General features: G+C 33.7%; 4 protein-coding genes across 4 annotated transcripts; 2 read left to right on the plus strand and 2 right to left on the minus strand.

The window, feature by feature from the left end:
- The first annotated feature begins 1,722 nt into the window (after positions 1–1,722).
- On the plus strand, positions 1,723–3,084 carry LOC146902618 (RING-H2 finger protein ATL2-like). The gene has a single exon (XM_085734601.1). It carries the CDS (start codon positions 1,910–1,912, stop codon positions 2,753–2,755), a length of 846 nt encoding a protein of 281 aa, XP_085590727.1. The 5' UTR covers positions 1,723–1,909; the 3' UTR covers positions 2,756–3,084.
- A 1,155-nt stretch (positions 3,085–4,239) lies between these two features.
- On the minus strand, positions 4,240–6,375 carry LOC146902619 (pectinesterase/pectinesterase inhibitor-like). Its single transcript, XM_085734600.1, has 2 exons — positions 5,241–6,375; positions 4,240–5,119 (listed from the first exon to the last, which is right to left on the minus strand). Exons 1-2 carry the CDS (start codon positions 6,253–6,255, stop codon positions 4,386–4,388), a joined length of 1,749 nt encoding a protein of 582 aa, XP_085590726.1. The 5' UTR covers positions 6,256–6,375; the 3' UTR covers positions 4,240–4,385.
- Positions 6,376–9,235: 2,860 nt separating this feature from the next.
- LOC146902620 (pectinesterase/pectinesterase inhibitor-like) lies at positions 9,236–11,378 on the minus strand. Its single transcript, XM_085734602.1, has 2 exons — positions 10,243–11,378; positions 9,236–10,121 (listed from the first exon to the last, which is right to left on the minus strand). The coding sequence occupies exons 1-2, from the start codon at positions 11,255–11,257 to the stop codon at positions 9,388–9,390; spliced, it is 1,749 nt and encodes a 582-aa protein (XP_085590728.1). The 5' UTR covers positions 11,258–11,378; the 3' UTR covers positions 9,236–9,387.
- Positions 11,379–22,246: 10,868 nt separating this feature from the next.
- LOC146902621 (exopolygalacturonase-like) lies at positions 22,247–24,375 on the plus strand. The gene is made up of 5 exons (XM_085734603.1): positions 22,247–22,562; positions 22,805–23,131; positions 23,234–23,523; positions 23,689–23,914; positions 24,002–24,375. Exons 1-5 carry the CDS (start codon positions 22,356–22,358, stop codon positions 24,218–24,220), a joined length of 1,269 nt encoding a protein of 422 aa, XP_085590729.1. The 5' UTR covers positions 22,247–22,355; the 3' UTR covers positions 24,221–24,375.
- The last annotated feature ends 1,854 nt before the right edge of the window (positions 24,376–26,229 follow it).

Below are 26,229 nucleotides of genomic sequence, written 5' to 3' on the forward strand. Positions count from 1 at the left end.
CCGGATTTTAAAATCTGGAGACATCTGAAAATTACTAACAATACATTCCGGATTACGAAATCCGGACTAGGGGTAAAATTGGAAAAAAAATAGGGCGCGCGAGGAAAGCCATAGGATGGGAAAAGTAACACTCTTAAATTTTTTGAATAGATTGAACATAAGCCTTGCAATTTACAAAACCTAACTCAAGTCTATTTCCACATCTAGCCCTATCCCACTCTTCAAAGTGTACGCATAAAACAATATATAGAAAAATATTTACATTGTTTTTTTTTATGTTATATAAAACTTTATGAATATAATTGGTTTGTTTATTCCATACATAATTTTATTACTTTTAATTTTAATTTTTTTAACGGATTTTACTATTTGATTTTATAAATAAATACTCATTTGTGTTAGCTAAAAAGAGATGATAATAGAACGATCATCCTTTATCAATTTCAATTTAAATGTTTAGATTTTCTGTTTTTAACGAGATAATTTTTTTACAGGGATAAACCAGAAACCACTAATATTACAAGGGAAAAACATATATTAACCCTTTTTCATAATATGATGATTATGATCAATTGACGATGTGAAAAATATTTACATTGATGACCTATATAAAATGAAGATAAAATTACTCATGTTATCCCTTAACTTAATTTCATATAACAATTTAATCATTTAACCTTTTTCATGTCATTTTGGTTCTTTTCCGCTATTTGCATATGAATTTTCAAATTCAAATATATGGTTTTATTTCTTCATGAGTTTTCCATTTTTAAATTATGATCATTCACTCGTATTTGCATATGAATTTTACATTTAAAGTTTAAAAATTCATACACAAATAGATAAAAAGACCAAATAACGTAAAAAAAAAAAAAAAACCTCGTTATAAGATTTATTTTTTTTTGAACAAATCAAAATGAGATTTCAATTAAACCAGAGTGCTTCAACCTGCACAAGGTGTGCAAAGGGAGAAGCACCAAGAAGTATTTACAGAGTCATAGTGCCACTAATAACAACAGCAACAACAACATAAAAATTACACCTGAACACCCATACAAAGACTCGGATGTTTCCACCGGTCAGTAAAACTGTAACAAAAGGAAGCTTGCTTCGATTTAAGCCAAAGGAACGTATTCAGCTTAACCTTTTCTAAAAGGACATCAGGCGTAGAGACCAAATTTTGGAAAATACGGTAATTCCTTTCCTTCCATAAAATCCAAACTGTTGCAAACCAAATTGTCGTAAAGAATAAATAAGATTACCTAAATTTAAAATCTGTAATTTTAATTATTTTTTTTTTGAAGGAATAATTTTAATTATTTATTCATTTAATAAATAAATTAAAAAAAAAATTTTGGTACAGTAGATGCATTAAAAGAGTCAATCAAACGTATAGACGGGGATGATATTATCTGTATATAGACTGATAGTAACTGGTCGCATTAAGAATAAATGCATTGACCACATCACAGCAAAATTCCACAGTTTCATAAATTCATTCATTTCATTCACCCCAAATGGAAATTGGAAATAAAACTGGGGGTGCACTATTCAGCAGACTTAACTGCAATACAATTTCCACAACATTTCTTACACGAAAACTATACAAACCAAAACTTAACGTGGTTGTAAATTCAAACTCCACTAGGAAACAAAGGGTAGAAATGACATTTCATTAATTAAAACCGCGTCAACCGTAAAATGAAACCTCTGTTCCCAAAACCTTGTAAAAAGGATTAAGAAACCGATCAAGTACAGTAACAGTAGCTTCAGCTTCACAAATAAATAAACCGAAACCTACTCACTCCAACCAACCAACCAAACCAATAATCGAAGAAACCTTCCCATTCTCAATTCCAACAACATTTTACTGTACCATTCATTTATTCTATCATTCTATCTCTCAGACATGTCTCAAATGAATTCGAACATGGAGAATGAAAGAGAAATCGAAAACAACTATGCACTCAGCGGCAAGATAATGCTAACCGCCATTATCATCCTCTTCGCCGTTATCATAATAATGCTCTGTCTCCATTTCCTAATTCGATACTACCTTCTACGTGATCGCACACGTCAACACCTCCGCCGTAACCGCCGTCTCCGTCGTCAACCTTTCATCTTTTACGTGGACCCGTCTGCCCCTGCTTCACTGACACTCGCCGTCTCTCGGGGCCTTGATGCCTCCGTGATCTCGTCGCTCCCAGTTTTCAAATTTTCCTCCAAGACGGATCAGGTGGTGGAATGCGCCGTTTGTTTATCGGAGTTTGAAGATGGAGAAACGGGTCGGGTTTTACCCAAATGTAATCATAGTTTTCATATTGATTGTATTGATATGTGGTTTCAGTCTCATTCTACATGTCCGCTTTGTAGAGCGCCCGTGGAAGCTGCGCCGGTTCAAGCGACCAGACAAGAAGTGACAATTGATGTGTGTGAACCGGAACTTGTTTTGGGTTCGAGTTCTGGTGATGAAATGAACCGGTCTGAACCGGAATTTTCTTCGTCTTGTTCTAATGAGAAGCAATCTTCATTTGTTGACATTACCATTGAGATTCCGAGAAGGAGTGAATCCGATGGCAAGAGCTTTGCCGTGGGAGAGTCGAGTTGTGATTCACCATCATCGTTTCGGTCGCCAATGAGTCGTGTGTTGTCGTTCACGAGAATCCTTAGCAGAGAAAGGAAACCAAGCATTTCTCCGTCGTTGGATTGTGCCGCAGATATTGCAGAACGAGGTGAAAAGGAGGAGACTCAGTGAGTTGATTGATGACATCCGCTTCATTTATGTGTGTTCCATCTAATCCATTTAAGTGCAACACAAATTACAAAGTCAACGGTGGTGAGGAATGACCATCCATGTCGCTCAAACACCGCTTCTGTCTCGTCATAATTCCCCCATGGGGTCAAAACGAGCAAATAATTGAACTGACGACTGTAGCAATATTCGAGTGACATGGCATGCCGATGAGCCAAAGACAATGGTCATTTCTCGATGGGTTTACACGTGACATTAAACAAATACTATTTTTTTTTTCTTCTTTATTTGATGAATAAATGAATAGTTAAATGCTCTCTCGTTTTTGCAAATTTGGAGCTTTATTCTTAACCTACATTAGATAAGTCATAGAAGATGAACTCAAGATAAGATTGTTTATGTGAATCTCTTGAAATACATTACTTTGAGGCCATTCATTCAATTTTTATTCAAATGATCAATTATTAAATAAACTCTACACATATTTTTAAAAAATTAAACGATATTGTATTTCACATTTCTGATAATGAGTACCACAGTTTATTTCACATAACTTGTTTTTCACTATGACAAACTCCAATGGCGAGCAATTTGTCACGCTCATAGTGTATTGGGGACATATGTGATACTCCATCTGCGGCGGACGGAGTTTGAAGTCGTACATCTCGTGTATGTTTAAGACGTGAAGGACAAAAATAAAATAATTTTCATAGAGTAATCTACACGAAGAAACAAGAAAATTTCTAGAGTACCGCCAAAAATCAAAGACAAATGAGTGTTTTGGGAGAACGCATTTGAGACAACAACTATTACATAGAAAAGTGTAGCACAAGGGCATAAACAGAAGGAATCCTTGTCCACCATTAGGGATTTACAATCTCTATTGCATCTCATCAAACACCAAGCCTCACTCAAAACTCCAAATTATTCACCTGGAATGCTTATTACCGTGAGAATCTTTATAGCGAACAGTTCACGAATGATGGTAATTGGTCAGCCAACCTATAACCCCCCATGTATTCCAAAAAAACCGGAAATGTATAAGGCTCTCTTTTATTAAACATTAAACACGTATGCATCGTGAAATTTCAAGAAGGTAGCGCTCGCTATATATAGCAGTGCTCTTATTCACCACCATCTTATTCACCTGCCACTCCATGTTTTTCGCTTCTCTCTAATCTCTCCCACAAGATCTCATACTTTTGAAAGTTTCAATTTATGGGTTTCAAACACATTTTTGGGCTGCAAAAATTCTATGGTTATAATTTTTGGTTTTGAAGGACCTTAACAACCATGTTGACCTATACATTATGACTTTGCGTATGTTTGGTTCTATTTTGAAAAATGAAAAATTGGTTCTAAGTTCTAGAATTAATTTAGATATGTTTGGTTGTTCTTAACAAGAATTGATTTTTCTTTTGAAATTAATTCCAAATCAATGATAGAATATTTAATAGCAGATAAAAAAAATTAATAACTACATATCATTAAAAAATGTCAAAATTGACATAATGCTTTTTACATAAAAAATGTCAAAATGTCAAAATTGTTTGCATTCAGCATGCATGCATGCATGCAGGGATGGCTACATAAGTGTATTAAAAGAGGTATCTTTGATGTTGGTTTAAATTAATTAAGCAGCTCTTGGAAGGGGTCCCGTTGGCTGTGCTCCAATTGAATAAGGAATTCCAGATTCAGTAATCCAATCATCACGAGCAGTTGCGTTAGCAATTTCGTAAAACTTTCCTGGATAGTATTTAGCAGCTTCACCGGCAGAGATAGTTTTAACACCTGGCCATTTCACTCTAAGATTAGTGGCAGCACCAGCACCCTTGTTGTTGTATTCCAAATAAGTGCATGTATCCTTGAAAAGACTTCCCATCCATGGCATATAACCCTCTGGTACAAAGAGACCATCAATGAGGGAATCCATGATAACAACCTTGGAGAAATTCCTCCATGGTCTTCCCAAATATGCTATCTTGGGTTCCAAGGTAAGAACTTCGGGTTCTCCGGTGAAATGACAGTTTTGGAAAACAAGGGCAGATACACTGTCAACTTTGGTTCTTCCTCCTGCTGTCACCATGCATTGTTGAGTTGCCATTGGTTTTCTAACGACGAGCTTGCAGTTTTGGAAAACTCCAACGGCGTCACCAAAGACAAAGTCAATTGTTCCGGTAATGGTGCAGTCGCGGTAGAATTGTCTCTTGGATTGTGTGTAGAGTGTGTCTTGGTAACCGTCCATTTGACAGTTGTAGAATAGTGCTTTGTCTGCTGTTACACGGAGGGCCACTGCTTGATGCTTTGCGGCACCGGCAGAGTTCTCGAATCCGACGTTCATGGCCGTGAAATGGGCAGAGTTCACACCTGTCAATTAATAACAACTCGATCGTTACAACTTACAACTTAGGAACAGACGCTAAATAAAAACTTACAATTTTTTAGAGATCCATATTAAACATTGCATTAAAATTTAGTAGTAACTTACTGAATGTTGCGGTATTGTAAGTTTGCACACCATCACCATAGCTTTTGCTACCAGTAAATATGGTCTTTGTGGGACCATCGCCAATAATAGTAACATGGTCCTTATGTTTATCCACAGAAACATACTCCTTATAGATACCAGCCTTAACATGAATAACAAAAGGTTCTTTGTTCTTCGTGGGAACAAGTGCAAGTGCCTCAGTCAAAGTCTTAAATTGACCACTACCATCTTGAGCAACAACAACGTTAGGTTTAACGTTCTCAGGAGCCACAAGAAGTTTCCTTTGGCTTTGAGTAACCCATGATGGAAAACCATCTTCAGACAAAAGCTTCCTATTAATATTCAAAACACTTGTTAAAGAGCCCAAGTTAAGGTCTTTCACAAATCCTGAAAGTCCATTAATTATATCCAAAGCATTGTTACTTAGCTCCAATGAAGCATGAAGAACCTTAGCCATGGTTTGTCCTGCATGGGTAGTTGTGTTCTCAAATCCATCTAAACATGTTTGTTGATTCGCAAGTGTACCTGAGAGCCAAACTTTAAGATCATAAGCAATCTCATCAATTTTGCTAAGATCAAATTTATCCAATGTGTGAATAGATTGATGAACATCATCAACTGCATAACCAAGGACTTCTTTGCAAATATCCATAGCCTGTTTTGTCATGTCATCGGTAGCTAATTCGTTGTAGAGTGTTGAGTTATGGATTTGTTTCATGAGTTCTTTAGCTGTTGCATCGAATACTGCTTTGATCAATTCCTTCGGGTCTGTTTTTTCTGTTATTGCAAGACTCTTTTCGCATGTTTGTTTGTATGTTGTTGTTCCACAAAGTACTTGAACGTTTTTTTGTGATTTTGCAATGTGGTTATCACTTTCCGATTCAACTTGGCCACCGTTGTTTACACCAACAACGACCGCGGCTACCATGGCAATAAGTACGATTGAAGATACACCTAGAATGGCGAACTTCTTCTTGATAGCATGGTTTTGGGTTTCAATGGCTCCTGCTGCCATCCCTGCAATTTTTTTTTTTCTGTATTTGTTTTTTTTCCAGACAATTGATCAAAATGAATGTTAACCCACTAGGCACTGTTTATTGCAATGCCTAGGGTCACTATGATTTTGATTTATGAATTGTGTTGAGATATGTAAAGGTATTTATACATACACGAATTCTAAAAATATGGTTTCTGTTGTTAAATGAAAGGTGGATAATTTCTACCCAATTACTAAAATTGGCTTGCAATGTTAACCAGAAATAGTTAATTGACTAAAGACCCATTTGTTTGAGATTTTTTTTACTAAAAAATCACTTTATTTTATTTTTATTTTTGTAGTGTTTGTTTAAGATTTTTTAAAAATTCATTTTGTAAAAAAACCATTTTTAGGGTCCGTTTGTTACGGATTAAAATAAAAGTGATTTTGACATAAAATAATTTATAGATTATTTTTTTTGAGATTTTGGGTGTGTTTGTTTTAGCTTTAAAAAAAAGATTTTGTCTTAAAAGAATCTAGAGATTAATTTTTAGAGATTTTTAAAAAAATCTGAAGTCATTTTTGTTTGCCTGCTACCCATAAAAATCTATTTTTTTTTTAAAGAAAATGAGTTTTAACATGTACATTTGTTACCTCATTGTTTTTGAAAAAAAAAATAGATTTTGAGAAAAACTAATCCTAATAACTTTTCATTTTAGGGTCAAAATAGATTGTTTTGATAAAATGATTTATCTGAAAATCTAAAATAAACACTTAAAAATGAAAAAATTGATTTTTTTAAGGAAAAAAATAGATTTTTTTTGGAAAAAATCCAAAAGAAACGGGGCCTTTATGAAAATTCAGAATCTATTTTGCGTTTGTTTATCGTAATAAAAAAATTTTTTTGAAAAAATAATTTAGTTTGTTTGGATACAACCATATAAACGCGATTTTTTTGTTACAAAATTAGTTCAATCTTTAGATCCATATTTTCTCTCTCCTCTAAAAAAATCTATTTTTTGAGAAGCTGCTCTCAACAGCTTCTCATTTGTAGCTGTTTTTAGATTTTTTCTAAATTCTTATTTTTTTAAAAATATGTAACAAACGGATGCAATATTCTTAAAAGCGATTATTTTCTTAAAAAAGTGATTTTTTTTTCCTAAAAAAAGCTATAACAAACGGGCTCTTAGCCTAAAAATGAAAAGCTATTCCAAGTAGTTTTTCCAAATTCTATTTTTTTTTTAAATACAAGGAACTCAAGTGTAAGTGTTTCAAATCTTAAAAAAATGATTTTTATGTTAGTAAACAAACAGAAATAAGTTTAGATTTTTTTTAAAAATCTCTAAAAAAAATCTTTTGATTCTTTTAACCCAAAATCTATTTTTTTAAACTGAAACAAACGCACCCTAATTTTGATCCATTTAATGATGTGCAAACTGTGCTGTATTGGTTTGAAATTTAGAGGAGCTCCTTGAATCATGGACTTGTAAAGGGTCAATATCAAAATGGAGAAAAGGCAGGTCGGGAAATTCGGATCATGTGATATTTGCTTGCTAGCATTTGCAATATTATTTTTGGGTTAATAATATCATAGGTGCATGAAATTCAGGTTATATACATGACCCATTCTCGAAGACAGTCAAAATTATCTTTAACCAAACAAGGTGCAGTTCAAATATTCAAATCCTAGTGGAATTGGCGATTAGAAAATAATAGAGTAAATTACATTCCCCTCCCCTCAAAGATGCTTGAAATACACTCCCCTCCCTTCTTATGTTAAAATATACACTCATCTCCCTTGAAAAATAAAATTTATACTCCCATCCCTTATAAGATACTTGAATTACAACTCCCTCCCTTAATAATTAAATATGCACTACACTTTAATCTATTTTAACATAAATAAATATTTTTATGATATATATTAATTTTGAACCATCATTTAAGAAAAATTAATTCATTTCTTTATAATTTAAATGTCAATGATAATTAAATTTAAATATTTTGCTATTGATTTGATAATTTAGAGTATAAAATTAACTTTTAAATAACCATGTTTTATTGTCATTAGTAATTTTTCACATATTTTAATTTTATTTTGTGTTGTTTCATTTTTATAATAGGGTTTAAAACTACATGTTAATGAAATTGTGAATAGAAAATAGCAAAAATATGTATTCAATTTTTCATTATATTAAAATAGACCGCAATACTATTTTTTTTCGAAGTGTGTTAGATTATTATTATTTTTTTAGATTAATAGAAATAAAAAATAAATATTGAGGGAGTAAAGTGTAAATTTTAACATAAGGGGGAGGGGAATGTAATTCAAGCTTCTCTTAAGGGAGGGGAGTGAGAAGTTTTCTAATATGTTTTGAATGAGAGGGGAGGGGAGTGTAATTCAAGCATCTTTGAGGGGATGAGAATGTAATTTACTCAAAATAATAATATGTACTTCAAATACATCAGTACACCCTTGGGAATTTATTATAAGTCGTTTTAATATTAATTATCAAAAGTTTAGTTTATTATTACTAATAGTAGTGCTTAATAATTTTTTTTTACCAATAGCAGTGAATGTTAAAGAAATATAGAAAACTGATGACATAATGCTTTTAGACAATTAAATCATTTTTTTAACCAAATGATTTTTCTTAGATTAGTAGAAGAGTTTACAAATTAAATAACTCTTTTTTTTTTTGAAGGAAAATTAAATAACTCTTTTGTTTCGCAGATTTAATCAAAAAATAATTTATTAGCAAAGAAAGCAAAGCAATACTTTATCGAATAGATAGAAAGAAGCCGTATACATTGCACCTGGAAGCAATATTCATATGGAGCTAACAATGAAAATCAAATTATAGTGAGAATTAAGAACCACGATCGGTCATTTCAATTTCTCTATATAATTTGAAGCATCCAACTTATTTTTTAATGGCAAACAAAACTTCATTATTGGTAAATTCCGAACAAGAGATGTACAATCAAAAGTGTGAAAATCAAAGAAGAACTTTAATAATTAACAAGCACGAATACTGTACGACTTTCATTGATTAGAGACATTATTATTACATATAAAATGTCAAAATGGTTTGCATTCAGCATGCATGCATGCAGGGATGGCTACATAAATATATAAAAAGAGGTAACATTGATTTTGATTTAAATTAATTAAGCAGCTCTTGGAAGGGGTCCAGCTGGCTGTGCTCCCATTGCATAAGGAATTCCAGATTCAGTAATCCAATCATCACGAGCAGTTGCGTTAGCAATTTCGTAAAACTTTCCTGGATAGTATTTAGCAGCCTCACCGGCAGAGATGGTTTTAACACCTGGCCATTTCACTCTAAGATTAGTGGCAGCACCAGCACCCTTGTTGTTGTATTCCAAATAAGTGCATGTATCCTTGAAAAGACTTCCCATCCATGGCATATAACCCTCTGGTACAAAGAGACCATCAATGAGAGAATCTATGATAACAACCTTGGAGAAATTTCTCCACGGTCTTCCCAAAAATGCTATCTTGGGTTCCAAGGTAAGAACTTCGGGTTCCCCGGTGAAGTGGCAGTTTTGGAAAACAAGGGCGGATACACTGTCAACTTTGGTTCTTCCTCCTGCTGTCACCATGCATTGTTGAGTTGCCAATGGTTTTCTGACGACGAGCTTGCAGTTTTGGAAAACTCCAACGGCGTCACCAAAGACAAAGTCGATTGTTCCGGTAATGGTGCAGTCACGATAGAATTGTCTTTTGGATTGTGTGTAGAGTGTATCTTGGTAACCGTTCATTTCACAGTTATAGAACAGTGCTTTGTCTGCTGTTACACGGAGGGCCACTGCTTGATGCTTTGCGGCACCGGCTGAGTTCTCGAATCCGACGTTAAGGGCGGTGAAATGGGCAGAGTTCACACCTGTCAATTAATAACAAATATATCATTATAACTTACAACTTAGGAACAGATGCTAAATAAAAACTTTTAATTTTTTAGAGATCCATATTAAACATTGCATTAAAATTTAGTAGTAACTTACTGAATGTTGCGGTGTTGTAAGTCTGCACACCATCACCATAGCTTTTGCTACCAGTAAATATGGTCTTTTTGGGACCATCACCAATAATAGTAACATGGTCCCTATGTTTATCCACAGCAACATACTCCTTATAGATACCAGCCTTAACATGAATAACATAAGGAACTTTGTTCTTCTTGGGAACAAGTGCAAGTGCCTCAGTCAAAGTCTTGAATTGACCACTACCATCTTGAGCAACAACAGCATTAGGCTTAACGTTCTGAGGAGCCGCAAGAAGTTTCCTTTGGCTTTGAGAAACCCATGATGGAAGACCATCTTCAGACAAAAGCTTCCTATTATTATTCAAAACACTTGCCAAAGAGCTCAAGTTAAGATCTTTCACAAATCCTGAAAGACCATTGATTATATCCAAAGCATTGTTACTTAGCTCCAAAGAAGCGTTAAGAACCTTAGCCATGGTTTGTCCGGCATGGGTAGTTGTGTTCTCAAATCCATCTAAACATGTTTGTTGATTGGCAAGTGTACCTGAGAGCCAAACTTTAAGATCATAAGCAATCTCATCAATTTTGCTAAGATCAAATTTATCCAATGAGTGAATAGATTGATGAACATCATCAACTGCATAACCAAGGACTTCTTTGCAAATATCCATAGCTTGCTTTGTCATGTCATTGGTAGCCAATTCCTTGTAGAGTGTTGAGTTGTGGATTTGTTTAACGAGTTCTTCAGCTGTTGCATTGAATGCTTGTTTGATCAATTCCTTCATGTCTTTGTTTCCTGTTTTTGCAAGACTCTTTTCACATGTTTGTTTGTACTCTGTTGTTCCACAAAGCACTTGAACGTTTTTTTGTGATTTTGCAATTTGGTTATCACCTTCCGGTTCAACTTGGCCGCCGTCTTTTACACCAACAGCCACCGCGGCTACCATGGCAATAAGTAAGATTGAAGATACACCAAGAATGGCGAACTTCTTCTTGCTGGCATGGTTTTGGGTTTCAATGGCTCCTCCTGCCATCCCTGCAATTTATTATTTTTTTTGTATTTTTTTTTTTTTCAGACAATTGATCAAAATGAATGTTAACCCACTAGGCACTGTTTATTGCAATGCCCAGGGTCAAGATGATTTTGATTTGTGAGTTCTGTTGAGATATGTAAAGGTATTTATACAGACACGAATTCTAAAAATATGGTTTCTGTTGTTAAATGAAAGGTGGATAATTTCTACCCAATTACTAAAATTGGCTTGCAATGTTAACCGAAATTAGTAATTGACTAAATTTTGATCCGTTTAATGTTGAGCAAACTATGCTTTATTGGTTTGCAATTTAGAGGAGCTCCTTGAATCATGGACTTGTAAAGAGTCAATATCAAAATGGAGAAAAGGGAGGTCGGGAAAATCGGATCATGTGATATTTGCTTGCTAACATTTGCAATATTATTTTTGGGTTAATAAAATCACAGGTGCATGAAATTCAGGTTATATATGACCCATTCTTGAAGACAGCCAAAATTATCTTTAACCAAACAAGGTTTAGTTCAAAATATTCAAATCCTAGCAGAATTAGCGATTAGAAAATAATATGTACTATTTTAGCCTCTTCAAAAAAAATAAAAATAATATGTACTTCAAATATCATCCAGATTTTATTATAAGTCGTTTACCCTAATATTTTCGTATATATTATAAGATAATCTTGTTCGTCGTAGTATTATTCATTTAGGAGATAATATTTGTGTGGGTGGGTGTGGCTTACTGGAGACTGCAGACCATCTCCTTTTTTACTATCACTTTACAAAAATAAATCAATTTTTTTATAATTTTAATGTCGATGATTATATTTAAATATTTTAATATTAATTCTATAATGTAGAATATAGAATTCATTTTTAACTAGTCATAGTTTATTGACTTTAGTAATGGTCACATATCTTAATTTTATTGTGTTTTTTCATATGGTTTTTTTATAATATGGTTTAAAACTATATGTTAATTTTTTTTAACGGCCAAGTAAATTATATATAAACGAAAGAGGGAATTACAAATGCTTTGACCCAACCTAAGCGGGAAAAAGTACAAAGGATACTCATCCCAACTAGATACAAAGCAGCTTACCAAAGCAGCTTTCTGCCTGGTAGGGGAACAACTGACAATTCAATTGTTTTGCAGGAAATTGTCCACTTCATGCGGAGGTCAAAAAGGAAGAAGGGATATGTCGCCTTTAAACTTGATCTAGAGAAAGCTTTTGATAATGTCAACTGGGATTTCCTTAACTCTTGCCTCCACGATTTTGGTTTTCCAGACATCACCATCAAGCTCATCATGCATTGTGTTTCGTCATCCACATTTTCTCTCTTATGGAATGGTAACAAATTGGCCCCTTTTAAGCCATCCCATGGTCTTCGACAAGGTGACCCGCTTTCTCCCTACCTCTTCATCTTATGCATGGAAAAGCTCTCTACCGCTATCAACAATGCGGTGATTCAAGGTAATTGGGACCCTATTCATATCACTAATGGAGGACCCCAGATTTCACACCTCCTTTTTGCAGATGATGTTCTTCTCTTCACTAAGGCTACGAACTCCCAATTTCGCTTCATCATTGATTTATTTGATAGATTCAGCAAGGCTTCGGGTTTGAAGATTAATATTTCTAAGTCTAGAGCCTATTACTCTTCAGGGATTCCTCACCAGAAAGTCAATAATCTCACCGCTCTCACTGGCATCCGAAGCACAACTTCTCTTGGTAAGTACCTCGGCTTCCCCATGCTCAAAGGCCGCCCTAAGAGAAGTGATTTCCATTTCATTATTGAAAAACTGCAAACCAGGTTGGCATCATGGAAGAATCGGCTCCTAAATAGAACAGGAAGACTAGCTTTAGCCTCATCTGTTTTATCCTCCATTCCATCTTACTACATGCAAATCAATTGGCTTCCTCAAAACATTTGTGATAGTATTGACCAAAATACTAGGAATTTTATTTGGAGAGGCTCTAGTAACAAGGGAGTTCATCTAGTGAATTGGAAGAAAGTCACTACCCCTAAGCGTTTCGGCGGCCTGGGCATTCGAACAGCTCGGGATGCTAATACTTGTCTCCTTGGTAAATTAGTCTGGGACATGGTTCAGTCCACCAACAAACTATGGGTGAATCTTCTCTCTACCAAATATTCGGCGGGGCCTAACATCCTTCATGCCAACGCCACTAGCACCAGCTCTCCTTCTTGGGCATCTATCATCCGTGCAAAAAATGTTCTCAAAGATGGGTATACTTGGCGAGCCAGTTCGGGCTCCTCCTCTTTTTGGTTTAGCATTTGGTGCTCTCATGGTTTTCTTGGCTCTCTGGTTCCTATAATTGACATTCATGACATTCACCTCACAATTAAAGATGTGTTAACCTTCCCTGGCCAGCACACTCAAGCTATCTGCACTACCCTCCCCCAAACAATTGCTGACACCGTTAATAATTTCCATACCAATTTCAATCCAACGGTTGAAGATACTTTCATTTGGAAACACAACAAGAATGGTGTCTACTCCACAAAAAGTGGCTACTCTTGGCTACGGTCCATCATGGATTCTTCGGACAATGAATCTCTACAAACTTCCTGGTCGTGGATTTGGAAGCTACAGGCACCGGAGAAATACAAATTCTTCATCTGGCTAGCTTGTCATGACGCGGTCCCAACGCTATCTTTGCTCCATCACAGACATATAGCTACTTCCGCAACTTGTGGGAGATGCGGTGAGGCGGAGGAAACGTTCATGCATTGTATCCGGGATTGTCGTTACTCTTGCAGCATATGGCCGAATATTGGTTACATTCACCCAGATTTTTTCACTGCAACTTGTGTTTATGATTGGCTTAAGACCGGCACCAAAGGCCCTCGTTCCTTTATCTTCCTCGCAGGTCTTTGGTGGATATGGAAGCACCGCAACCAGATGTGTTTCAACAACGAAACTTGGTCAATTACTCGGCTGTGCATCAACATCAGGAATTCTGCTGACATCATTAAGCACAGCTTCATTTCTGACGGCATAGAGGCTGCCCCAGCTCGTGTTGTCAGCTGGAACAGCAGCAATCAACACAGTTACGTTCTTAATGTCGACGGGAGCTATTTGGGGTCACCTGCGCGTGCTGGCTTTGGTGGCTTGATTCGTAACAATGCGGGTTCATTTATTTCAGGCTTCTCTGGCTACCTTCCGAACTTGAATTGTATTTTACAGGCTGAGCTCTCGGCCATTCTAGCAGGCTTACGTCTAGCTGTGAGCATGGGGCTGGAAGACTTGATTTGCTATTCAGACTCTCAACTGTCCGTCAAGCTCATCACAGGGGATGTTTCAAAGTATCACGCCTATGCGGTGCTCGTTCAAGACATCAAAGATATCATAGCCTCCTACAATGTCTCTATCCAACACACGCTTCGTGAGGGTAATCAATGTGCGGATTATTTCGCAAAACTAGGAGCAACTTCTGATAACAGGTTCTTGGTTCATTCTTCCGCTCCCGAGGATCTCCGAGACATGCTGCGAAATGATGCCATGGGAGTTTTATTCCCAAGAGCTTGAGTTTCTTTTTCTTGTTTCCCCCCTGTTTCTTTTTTTTGTTTAACTGTTAGCTTTTACACCAAAAAAAAAAAAAAACTAGATACAAACTTAGAAACTAAGAAAATGAGACAAAGGAGAGGGTTCAAAAACAACTCAAAATACATGCAAGGCCCCCTTTTCTTTTCTCCTAGAAGGAAGCCACCTCCAAAAGGTAACTTTGATAATGTCTACTATTTCCTCAATAATTGAATTGTCGGAAAAAATGATGATATTCCTTTCTTCCCAAATTTTCTACGTGGTTGTATGCCAAATTGACATTTTCCCTTTCTGATGCTCAAGGTTTGAAGAAGAGGAGTAGAAATGATCAAAAAGAGTTATAAAGTTCCCGGTCAAGATCACATGTGTACCCACCCACTTAAAAATATGATACCAAACCTAATCAGCAAAACCACGCCTACAAAAAAATGATCTTCCTATTGTGTCAATCCTACACACCAAACACGTCGGATTAAAATTAACTACGTTAGACTTCTCTTCCCCCATATTTAGCTTTTAACATGTCCTTCCATGTAGTTACTTCTCCATTCAAACATCTCCACCACCATTTTGCTATAAGAGCCAAAAAAAAAACTATACGTAATGATATTGTGAATCAAAAATAGAGAAAAATATGCATCCAAATTTTGATTATATTAAAAATGAACATGCAATACTATTTTTCTTTGCACTTTGTGTGTTAGATTTATGTCGCTAATTTTTTTTAAAAAATTATTAAGAAAATTGTAGATTTAACATAATATGTGAGGGGAGGTGTAATTCAAACTTCTCTCGCACATGATGAGAATGTTGCCAAAAACAACCCTCAAAGAAAAATTTAGGTTTAATAGCAGTTTTAGCCCCCCAACTTTCCCAAAGTTGCGATTTTAGCCCCCTAAGAGAAAAAACTATAAAACCGCCCCCTAAGTTTTACATCTGCGGCAGTTTTGGTCCCCAAGGCCAATTTTGACTCGGTCTACGCTGACGTGGCACCCTAAATGAGGTGCCACGTGTTTTTTTTTTACCAAAAATTGGCCTTGAGGGCCAAAACTGCTACAGTTGCAAAACTTATGGGCGGTTTTGTAGTTTTTTTTCCTAGTGGGCCAAAATCGCAACTTCGTGAAAGTTAGGGGGCGAAAACTACTATTAAGCCAAAAATTTAATCAGTATGCATGGTTGTGAAGTCTCGAAGAGTTAAGAGTTAATTGACAACCTTACCCCGTATATGGGAATGAATTCAAGGGGAAAGAAAGTATAACACATCTTACCTTTAAGCCTCTAACTCATCTTCAAACTCTCCTTATCTTCGTGATTTCTCCATGACTTCTTCCAAGAAATCTACCTCAGATATATGTTGTTGGATCTTCTTCATCAATGACCTAGCTTTTTTATGAAATCTCCCTTAAATTTGAGGATGGATTTACTAATTCATGAAATATTTAAATTCAAACATTTATAATTGAGTACCAAATTTCATCACCATTGGACTTATAGGGACATTATATATATATATAAAATTAATTAATTAATTAATTACTACTCCCTCCGTCCCGGAATAACTGACAAATTTTCTAAAAAAAAGTGTCCCAAAATAACTGACCCATTTCAATTTTCAATACAACTTTCATCATTCCCAATACAATATAACACTAAATAATACTACTTTTTTCATTCCCAATACAATATATTCCACTTTCCCCTTTATTTATACATTTTTCTTAATATGTGTGAAAAACAAAATTGTGTCAATTAAATTGGGATGGAGGTAGTAGCTGATATGGAATGATAACATTTATCATTAAAAAAAAACTACATATATGTTCCCAAAAAAACACTACATATATATTCCTTTTGGCTTGTAACAAACAAGTTAACAATCTACGTCACAATGTTTACGTAGGCAAGAGAACGTAATATTTAGACATGCAATGAGAGATAGCGTGTTTGACACTGAGATATCCCTTAAAAATTTAAAAGACACCGATTGCTATGTAAAATATATAGTTATGGAATAATTTTGAAGAAGCAGATTTCTAGTACCTTTGATGAAATATCTACTACGGTACCAGCCTTCCTTCATTGAATATTTTCCCTTTTAATCCAACCATATATTTGACAAAAATAGTATTATGTTTTTTTTATAAGAAAGATAACCATTTCTTTGCTGAGATTTTTGTTGCTTTGCTAGCTATTGAGAGCTCTGCCAAAATAATCTGCCATAGTATTTAGTAGAAAATCATGGCTCTGAGTCGTTTCGGAAGGAAAAAATTGTACTCAAATTATATATAAATCGTTCTACAATATCAATGAAGTATTAATGTTAATTTTTCTATTATACACTTAACTATTTGTTGTTGTCTCTTCTTTGAATTCTTGAATTTATTTTTCTCGTACAATTTATCATGGACAATTTTGTAATACAACTCATAATATCTCTTTACATACAAAATTAATTATGTTTATTCTAATAGGTTTGAGTTTCCTAATTATCAATTTCTTTAACTTTCTCTTTTGAAACTTGGTTTATGTCCAACTCTCGTTTGTACTCTTCTTCTTTTCCTTATGATTCTTCTTTTTATTTTCAATATAGGAATCATATTCACCCCATGACTTTTTTTCTTTTTCCTGACATACCAAATAATTTGAGTTGAAAAGAATCTTTCCGGCCCAGATTGTATCGCCAACCTTCGGTATTATACCCCAAATCAAGCTAATTATAAATGGAGAAAGAATCCTTCATATAGAAGAATATTTCATTTTCTGCAATAAAAGGAACACCGAAAGTATACGAAACACAATTAAGTTAATTCAATAGAGTTTTCCTACCGTTTCGGTCATAAATATGGATATATTCCAAGGTAAATTCCTATGTATCTTTAAGTTTGATTGAATTCCTACTCATTCAAAATTTAAGAAAAATATATTATAATTCATAAGATTTAGGTAGACTGAAAATGATTGATATTGTAGGTTGGACGTTTTTGAATTTGAACAATGTTAACCACTTTGATTTAAAAAAAAATATATGCATAAATAAAAGAAAGAAGTAACCGACAAGAGTTGGGTCTAGCCGAAGATGCTAGATTCTCAAACACACCGCGTACCAAAGTTGTTAGAAGAGACTGGATTCTCAAAATATAACGTAATTAAGATATGTGTCTATATTTAGTGGCTCACACATCTCAAAAATAACTACTTCAAGTAGAAGAAATCTATGAGAAACCAAAAAATAAGTAATAATTTTACTAAGTCATAATGACTTGAGAGATGCATATAATATTAGTTAGATTATACGATAAAAACAGTAATTAATATTACGTTAAAAATTGAAATTTACATTCAGTTTGAGAGAGAGAGAGACTACTATTTATTATTCCCCTCAACATCTATACTTGCATTTGAGAGACTACTTATTTATTATTGGGTTAATTATGTTTCTAGTCCCTATAAAATAGCGACCTTGTAAGTTTAGTCCTTACTTAATTTTAATAGCATTTTTAGTCCCTATAAAAAAAAATTACTTATAATTTTAGTCCCTGCTAAAACAAAGTTTGATTAATTATCCTTAAACTCTTAAATTTTTGAACGATTTTTTTGAGACAAGATTAGAACACTATGAAAGGTTCGTTTACTAAAATTTAGAATTTTCAGACATGAAATGAATTAAATATGAATTTTTTAAAACGACAAAAGTTAAAGATAAAAAGTAATAAAATCTGGATGTAGAAATCAAATTTTGCGATAATTTTTTGCGGAGGAACTTTTAGTAATGTTCTAAACATGTCTGCAAAAAATTGTTCAAAAATTTAAGAGTTTAAGCATAAATTAAACAAATTTGAATTGAGTAGGGACTAATACTCAGGGCAAAAAAACAAAATTAGGGACTAAAAATGCTATTAAAATTAAGTAAGGACTAAACTTACAAGGTCGCTATTTTATAGGGACTAGAAACATAATTAACCCTTTATTATTTGATCATATAACGATCTTATTTTTCTCATTAAATTAAAAAGATAAGTTTATTTTAATTCATCCCATCCCATAATTAAGAAAGAAATATTCTTGGTTCCGCTTATTTGGACATAGGGTGCTGCATTGCAGGGGAAGTTTAAAGAACCATTTTTCTTTTCTATATAAGGAGGAGACAGGATTCTATTGAAGCAACCACAAAACACACACAAAGCATAATAACTATTCCCTCAACTTCAACTTCAACATCAATTAATGGCACCTCAAACAAACCTGAGAGAGATAGGTTTAGAAGGGTTTGATCTGATAGAGAAGTTCTATGGAGCACCAAGAATGGCCAAGAACAACAGGGTATTTCCTGAAAGACAAGGACGTTGGGTGGTTCAAGTTCCCAATGATGAAATGGAAGAGCCTGTTGTCATGAACAGCAAAGAGGTAGCTGCTCGTTTTGGTGGGATACTTGTTGTTGATTACTTCATGGGAAAACAACAAGTTCATTGTGGTAGACCAATTCGAACTTAATATCACTTTTCTAATTCATACATACTCACTATAATTTGCATAAATAGTTCTGTTATATATATATATATATATATATATATATATATATATATATATATATATATATATATATATATATATATATATATACACACACACACACACACACAAGATGATGTAATATATATATATATATATAATATGAGTATGTAGATGACCTTCAAATTATATATATTATGAAGGTCTTCTGCAGCTGTAGCTATATCATATGGGACTTTTATATATTTTCAGTCCATGTATATGTTTTTGATGTACTAAAATTTGAGTGCAAGTTAAGGAAACTGAGCGTGTGCCGTTTCTTTTCTTCCACTACCTATATGGACCCTTTTCCCATTTTTGCCACTCTCCAATGGTGAGTTATTTTTATCTCTTTAGGTTTCATCCAAAAGTTTAATCTTCGTATTCAACTTAATATCATATATAAGAATTCTCTTAAAATAAAATAGTAAAAAAAAACTATCAAAATCATATGCACAATTGTTTTGTTTTTTATAGTCAGTGTGCCAATTGCCAAATATTTAATTGTCCCTTCTCGTCGATTAGGATTAGGAATACCTAATGTTACATTGAAACGTGGAGTGAATCTTATTTGTTTCATCATATAATCTGATTTTATTGCAAAACAGAGTATCACCGTGAAATAAAAATCTGCCTAAAGAGAACGAAATGAATATAATCAGTCAAAAGTTAATAACTTACTTTACACTAAATGGGAGAAAACAAAATTAGAGGACAAGATATTGGGGAGTGAGTGATGGGAAACACATTACGCAACAACGGTATATGGAGATTTAGAGATTATAAGAATTTAAATCTCAATTTGTTATGGAAGACGTTGAATTTATAGTTCATGAGCATCCACAATGGAGACTTTCATCTTTAAGGTCTTAAATGAGTCCCACATTGACACGTCACTTTTTAATAATTTTTTAATAATAATACCTAATAGGTACTCAACCACTCCAATGGAGACTCTCTAACAAAAGGTCTAATTGGGTCCCACTAATATTATTTATTTAATACACTATCTATTTTAATACACTTTTTAATTATTATTTTAATAAAAAGGTGATGTGGGCCCATTTAAGAATGAAGTCTTAATTTAGACCTTGCATATTTTAAGAGCATCCACAATGGAGACTCTCATCTTTGAGGTCTTAAATGGGTCCCACATTGACACATCATTTTTTAATAATTTTTTAATAATAATACCTAATAGGTACTCAACCACTCTAATTGAGACCCTCTAACAAAAGGTCTAATTGGGTCCCACCAATATTATTTATTTAATACACTATCTATTTTAATACACTTTTTAATTATTATTTTAATAAAAAGGTGATGTGGGCACATTTAAGAATGAGGTCTTAATTTAGACCTTGTATCTTTTAAGACCCTCACTTTTTTTTCCACGGTGGATGCTCTAAGACCCTCACTTTTTTTTCCACAATGGGGGTATCTATTAGGTATCATGTCTTAAATGTTTAAGAATCTCTCATTCCCATTGTGGATGCTATTATGGGGCACTAGGATAACTGGATAAGGATCTTGATCTATTCAAAAGAAAAAAGGATGAGGATCTTTACAAAATGGGAACTTTATAACATGACTCTCTCTTTAAAAAAACGAATGTTCTGTTGCCGACTCGGTGATTAATTTTATAGTAGATATATCCAAATGTTTTTAAGTCATGGAAATACTCTCAATTAATGTGGTACTAACATATCAACTCTTCTTTTTAACTCCTTGAGTAATTAAGAAATGAAACATCAAGTAGATTTTTCAAAGATTGGCCAGCAGAAAATAGACAAGTTCAATGTGTGGCAAAAGAAGAGCTTTGGGAGCTTTCCTTCACAGACTCAAATTCTCTGTCAACGCAAATTAAATCCAACCTACTTGACTGCAGCAGGGGAGATCCAGATGAAGGATTTTTATCAACGCATACATACCTTCTTCTTTTTTATGTATCTCGTACTTATACTTGTGAAAATTGATAGCAAAAATTGACTAGGAAAAATTGGTTCTCAATGAGAGTGTGATGTTAAATGATGAGACATTCTTTATTATATATTATTCAATGCTCGTTTGTAAAAATAAATTGGTAGCAAAAATTGACTAGAAAAGTTTGATTAACTACACACATCTTTGAAGATATAAGACTAATTTGACATGGACAACAAATAAAAGAATTTGTTTCAAATTTTAAATAAAGTTTTTCTTTCTTTCAATACTCACTGTCAAGCTTAAGGACCGACACTGACTAATCTGAAAGGTTCAATCTCACCGTCTACTTGCTTGTAGCGAACGAAATTTTAAATAAAGTTAAAAAACAACTGGCATAACTTTGTCTTATATTTGAGTAAAGATGTAATCGTTGACCCTTAAACGGTGTTATTTTTGTTGATACTTTTTATCAGAATAGCTACAAATTTAGAGAAAGACAAATGAAATATAAAAGCACCGATTCAACTTCAAACACAATACGTATAAGATAAACCTTAATTTGTATAATAATATTCCATTTTTATCAGAATAGCTACAAATTTAGAGAAAGACAAATGAAGTATCAAATTATGCTTTATATATGTGTGTTTAGTCCGCGGCTAAAAAAAAAAAATTAAGCGATGTATTTTTTGGACAATAGTTACTATTTTCCAACCAATGAAGAGACCATTCAAAAAACCAAGAGAAGAAAATTGTGCTTTTGCTGCTATTAGAATGTGGCAGTTAAGGGATGGGAGGAAATTGAACCCGAAAGCAGGGGCTCAATTAATGCACACAATGCATCACTAAATTTAGCTAAACTAAATAAGTCATAAAAGCTATTAGTCTCCGTTGATTTAGATGAACCATTTATTTTTTCCGTTAAGAAACATGTTATATTATATAGTAGATAAGCTGTGAATGAGGTATCATTTCCCCATTTCCTATAAGCCTCCTCGGAGGCCCCTAATCTCTCAAAATTGTTAAAAAATAATTACTTCATAACAAGCATTGAAGCACAATGGCCATTGCAAAGAGTGTTGTTATTCTTATTCTGTTCTTTGCATTGGCCAGTTATGCAGATGCTGCTGTTAAACCAAGGCCCCCCGTTGGTCGTGATGTTTTCGGGGTTAGAAAAAGCTCTAAGGATGTTCTCCTTCCCGGGGAGAAACTAGTTAATGTCTTGAGTTTTGGCGCCAAAGGTGATGGTGTGACTGATTGCACTCAGGTAAAATCATCTCAAGTTTCTACATCGTGGTTGCAAAATCAGATTATAAGATGCGAAGAAATATTATTTTCTTCTCATACAAGTTATGTTAACTTTCAAGATTTAAACTATAAAATTGAGGATTATAGCTCCTTCAATATTGCTAGGCTCGAGTTATCTACTTGAGACATGATGTCATTTTTATAAACAATTTTTTAAATTTTATCTCTTATTAACGCATGATTTGTGTTTTGTCCATGCAGGCTTTCATGCAGACATGGCAAGCAGTCTGCAAAAAACCAGGACAAAACCGGTTTTATGTTCCTGCTGGTAGATTTTTGGTTTCGGAAATAGTTTTTGCAGGACCATGTCTTGCTCCAAAGCCAGTAACAATTCAAGTGGTAGGAACTATTTTGGCTACCACTGATATTTCTGAGTATGTAAACGGAAGATGGTTCGAGTTTCAAGACTTGAATGGCCTAAAAATTCTCGGTGGAGGTACTTTTGATGGACAAGGTCAAGAATCATGGAAATTCGCTGAGGATTGTAAATCTGGCAAAGGAGATACTGCTTGTGTGCCAAATCCACCCGTAAGTTTAACACTAATTAATTAATTAATTAACATATATATGATCTCATTAATATATGCTCTTCTTCGCTGATATAATGTTATTAATAATTTGGGAATGCAGACTTTGTATTTCACAAAAGTGCAAAATGCAATTATAATGGGCATTAAATCTGTGAATCCCAAAGGATTTCACGTATTCGTTACTCAATGTTCAAACATTAGGTTGCAAAGACTTAGGCTCACTGCACCTGATACCAGCCCAAACACTGATGGCATTCATATTAGCACCTCCTACGGTGTGAAAATAAATAGATGCACCATTGGAACCGGAGATGATTGTGTCGGTATGATAGACGGTTCTGAACAAATTGCAATCAACAAACTCAAATGTGGACCTGGACATGGTATCAGGTAATTAACTAACTAGTGTAACAAAGTTTAACATCCAATACACAAGAATCATCTTTTTGCATGATTTTGATATATACATTTTATGAAAGCCATCTGTTTAAGCTATATATCGTAAATTTGATTTATGATAAATTTCCTTTGTTTTGATTTATTTATGCATGACAGTATCGGTAGTCTTGGAAGGAGAGCAGATGAGCGAGAGGTGAAAGGTGTGACTGTAAAGAACAGTGAATTGATTGGCACAGACAACGGTTTGAGAATAAAATCATTTCCAGAGAGATTTGCTGGTGGAGCATCGGAGATATTTTTCAATAACATTAACATGACAAATGTTAAAAATCCAATCATTATTGACCAGGAGTATGAATGTGATGATATTTGTAAAAAGAAGGTACTTATTTACACTACAAAAAAAAAAAAACTATTTTAACGGCAAGATATTAATAATTGTGATACTTATGTATTTATTTATGTGCAGCCTTCATTGGTGAAGATTGCAAATATTCATTTTATAAATATAAGGGGAACTTCAGCTACACCAATGGTAGTGGATATGAGATGCAGCAAGATGCATACATGCCCCGGTGTTACATTTCATAACGTCGACCTAAAGTTTGGATCAGCCCCTACCACAGCTAGATGTGTCAATGTTAAGCCTGTCTATACTGGCTTGGTAAAGCCACCAAGTTGCCCATAAAATTTCTTATTTTGTCAATGTTGCCAATTAACTAAGGAGGAGGGGAATGAGAGATTTTATATATGTGCCATGAGTGTCACCACAATTATGCATTTTGTAAAATGTGTAAATTGTATAATGAAAAAAAGGGGAAATGATCCTTGTTTTTTGAAGAATGTTTATGGATCCCAATTAAACTAATTAAAGATTGATGATATAGCCAATCAATCAACTATCCCTTAGCTGTTATACCAATTATTAACATGCAAGTCTAATTTCTATAATATTAATTTTCAATCTTATTATAAAAATATGAAGAAGTTACTGTGATTGAATCAGAATAAAGATTCAACTTAAGACTTCATACAATGTGAAGGTTGGTTGAATTTGCAAGAATTCAACTCATACTAGTGTTCATAAGAGTCCGAATCACATTGTGATTTGATAAACTTGTAAGTAAATAATATGTAAGTAAATTGTATATTGTGATTTTTCTTGATCATGCGGAATAGACTCAACTAATGACTTCAACATTTATTTATAAGGTTGTGGAAAATTAGACAGCTTGCAATGCAAGTAAGTGTAACATCATATCTCACCACCCTTAAACGTTATCATAGAACACTAAATATCATGGAAAATAACGATGTAACCAATCACTAATGGAAGGAACTTCTTTTAGGATTTAAGAATTCGTCGTGTTGGGATCAATAGCCTGAAAATTGAAAATAAAAATGACGAGTAATTCAACTACACTGCAAAAGTTGAAATCTTATTTAATGTGTCATTTTTACTGAAACCAAACCCAACAAACACATTTCCACTCCAAACATTCCTTCAACAAAAAAATCGCTCCAAACATATTTTTGATACAAAATAATTTTTTTTTTAAGAAAGCAGAGAAACAATCACACATAAATTTATTCCTAATAACAATATGAGAGTTTTCCAAAACACCACCGACCAACCTAGCATTCTTTACGTTTATCCTCAAGATTCGATAAACATATCAAAAAAAAAAAAACATTTCAAAACTATTTTAAAGAAAAAAACATATTTTGTGATTTACTTTTAGAACTATTATAAAAAAACGCTCCAGACCATTTGAAAAGTTTTCTTTAGAATGTATATTGTGATTTTTTTGTGAAATGTTATGATTATAATTATTATTTTTTTTGTGATCTGATTATAATTTATGATCAACCGTCCTTTCAAAAAAAAAAATTATCAGCCGTATAAATAAATGAGAGCTACAGACTAATGTGAGAATGCCATCGGGAAGTTGTTTGAACAAAAAACGGGTGTCATTTTATAATGCTCCCTTCAATTAAGAGAAAAATCAGTGATAAAAGTTAATGTATTTGGTTCAAAATTCAGTCAAGATACATCAATTTTTCTTAACACAACTTTATCTTATAAACAGGACAGGAGGGAGTAGTGTAGATAGATTATAAATTCCTTTAAAATGATTATAAAATTTAGCATTAAATAATTTTTTTATCTCTAAAATTTTCAAACTTCAATCTCTGTGAGTTTAAATTAGTTGACAGGGACATGCATTATATATGCAGGGGTTGGATACCCCACTTATTTACCTTTAACATAAGTGACTATTTTGAATAATACATTGCACAATCAATGACTACTTTAAAATTTTGATACATTGAGAGACTATCATGTCTACTTTCAAGGACCAAAATGATTGTTACCCCCTTTAAAAATGTAAGGATTGCAAAACTATTTCAGACATCGTCGTCTACTAATGATGTACGTCGCTACCAGGATATATCTCACAAGCTTGCAACATATGAAGCACGAACACAAACATCGGACACGACACTGACAATGACATGCCGACATCGATAAAATTTTGAAGAAATAACATAATTAAATGTAATTATATAAATGTTGGTGTAGAACACGACATATACTAAAGGGTTAATTATGTTTCTAATCCCTATAAAATAGCGACCTTGTAAATTTAGTCCTTACTTAATTTTAATAGCATTTTTAGTCCCTATAAAAAAAAT

Source organism: Medicago sativa, chromosome 8, assembly GCF_051527215.1.
Source record: "Medicago sativa cultivar Bolivia chromosome 8, Bolivia_mono, whole genome shotgun sequence".
Classification (NCBI taxonomy): domain Eukaryota; kingdom Viridiplantae; phylum Streptophyta; class Magnoliopsida; order Fabales; family Fabaceae; genus Medicago; species Medicago sativa.

Excerpts from the sequence above, each read along its gene's own strand:
- LOC146902618 (XM_085734601.1), top strand. The coding sequence starts at position 1,910 with ATGTCTCAAATGAATTCGAACATGGAGAATGAAAGAGAAATCGAAAAC.
- LOC146902619 (XM_085734600.1), bottom strand. The coding sequence starts at position 6,255 with ATGGCAGCAGGAGCCATTGAAACCCAAAACCATGCTATCAAGAAGAAG. Across the intron at positions 5,120-5,240 it reads TTACAATACCGCAACATTCA|GTGTGAACTCTGCCCATTTC; the intron begins GTAAGTTACTAC and ends ATTAATTGACAG.
- LOC146902620 (XM_085734602.1), bottom strand. The coding sequence starts at position 11,257 with ATGGCAGGAGGAGCCATTGAAACCCAAAACCATGCCAGCAAGAAGAAG. Across the intron at positions 10,122-10,242 it reads TTACAACACCGCAACATTCA|GTGTGAACTCTGCCCATTTC; the intron begins GTAAGTTACTAC and ends ATTAATTGACAG.
- LOC146902621 (XM_085734603.1), top strand. The coding sequence starts at position 22,356 with ATGGCCATTGCAAAGAGTGTTGTTATTCTTATTCTGTTCTTTGCATTG. Across the intron at positions 22,563-22,804 it reads GTGTGACTGATTGCACTCAG|GCTTTCATGCAGACATGGCA; the intron begins GTAAAATCATCT and ends TTGTCCATGCAG. Across the intron at positions 23,915-24,001 it reads ATGATATTTGTAAAAAGAAG|CCTTCATTGGTGAAGATTGC; the intron begins GTACTTATTTAC and ends ATTTATGTGCAG.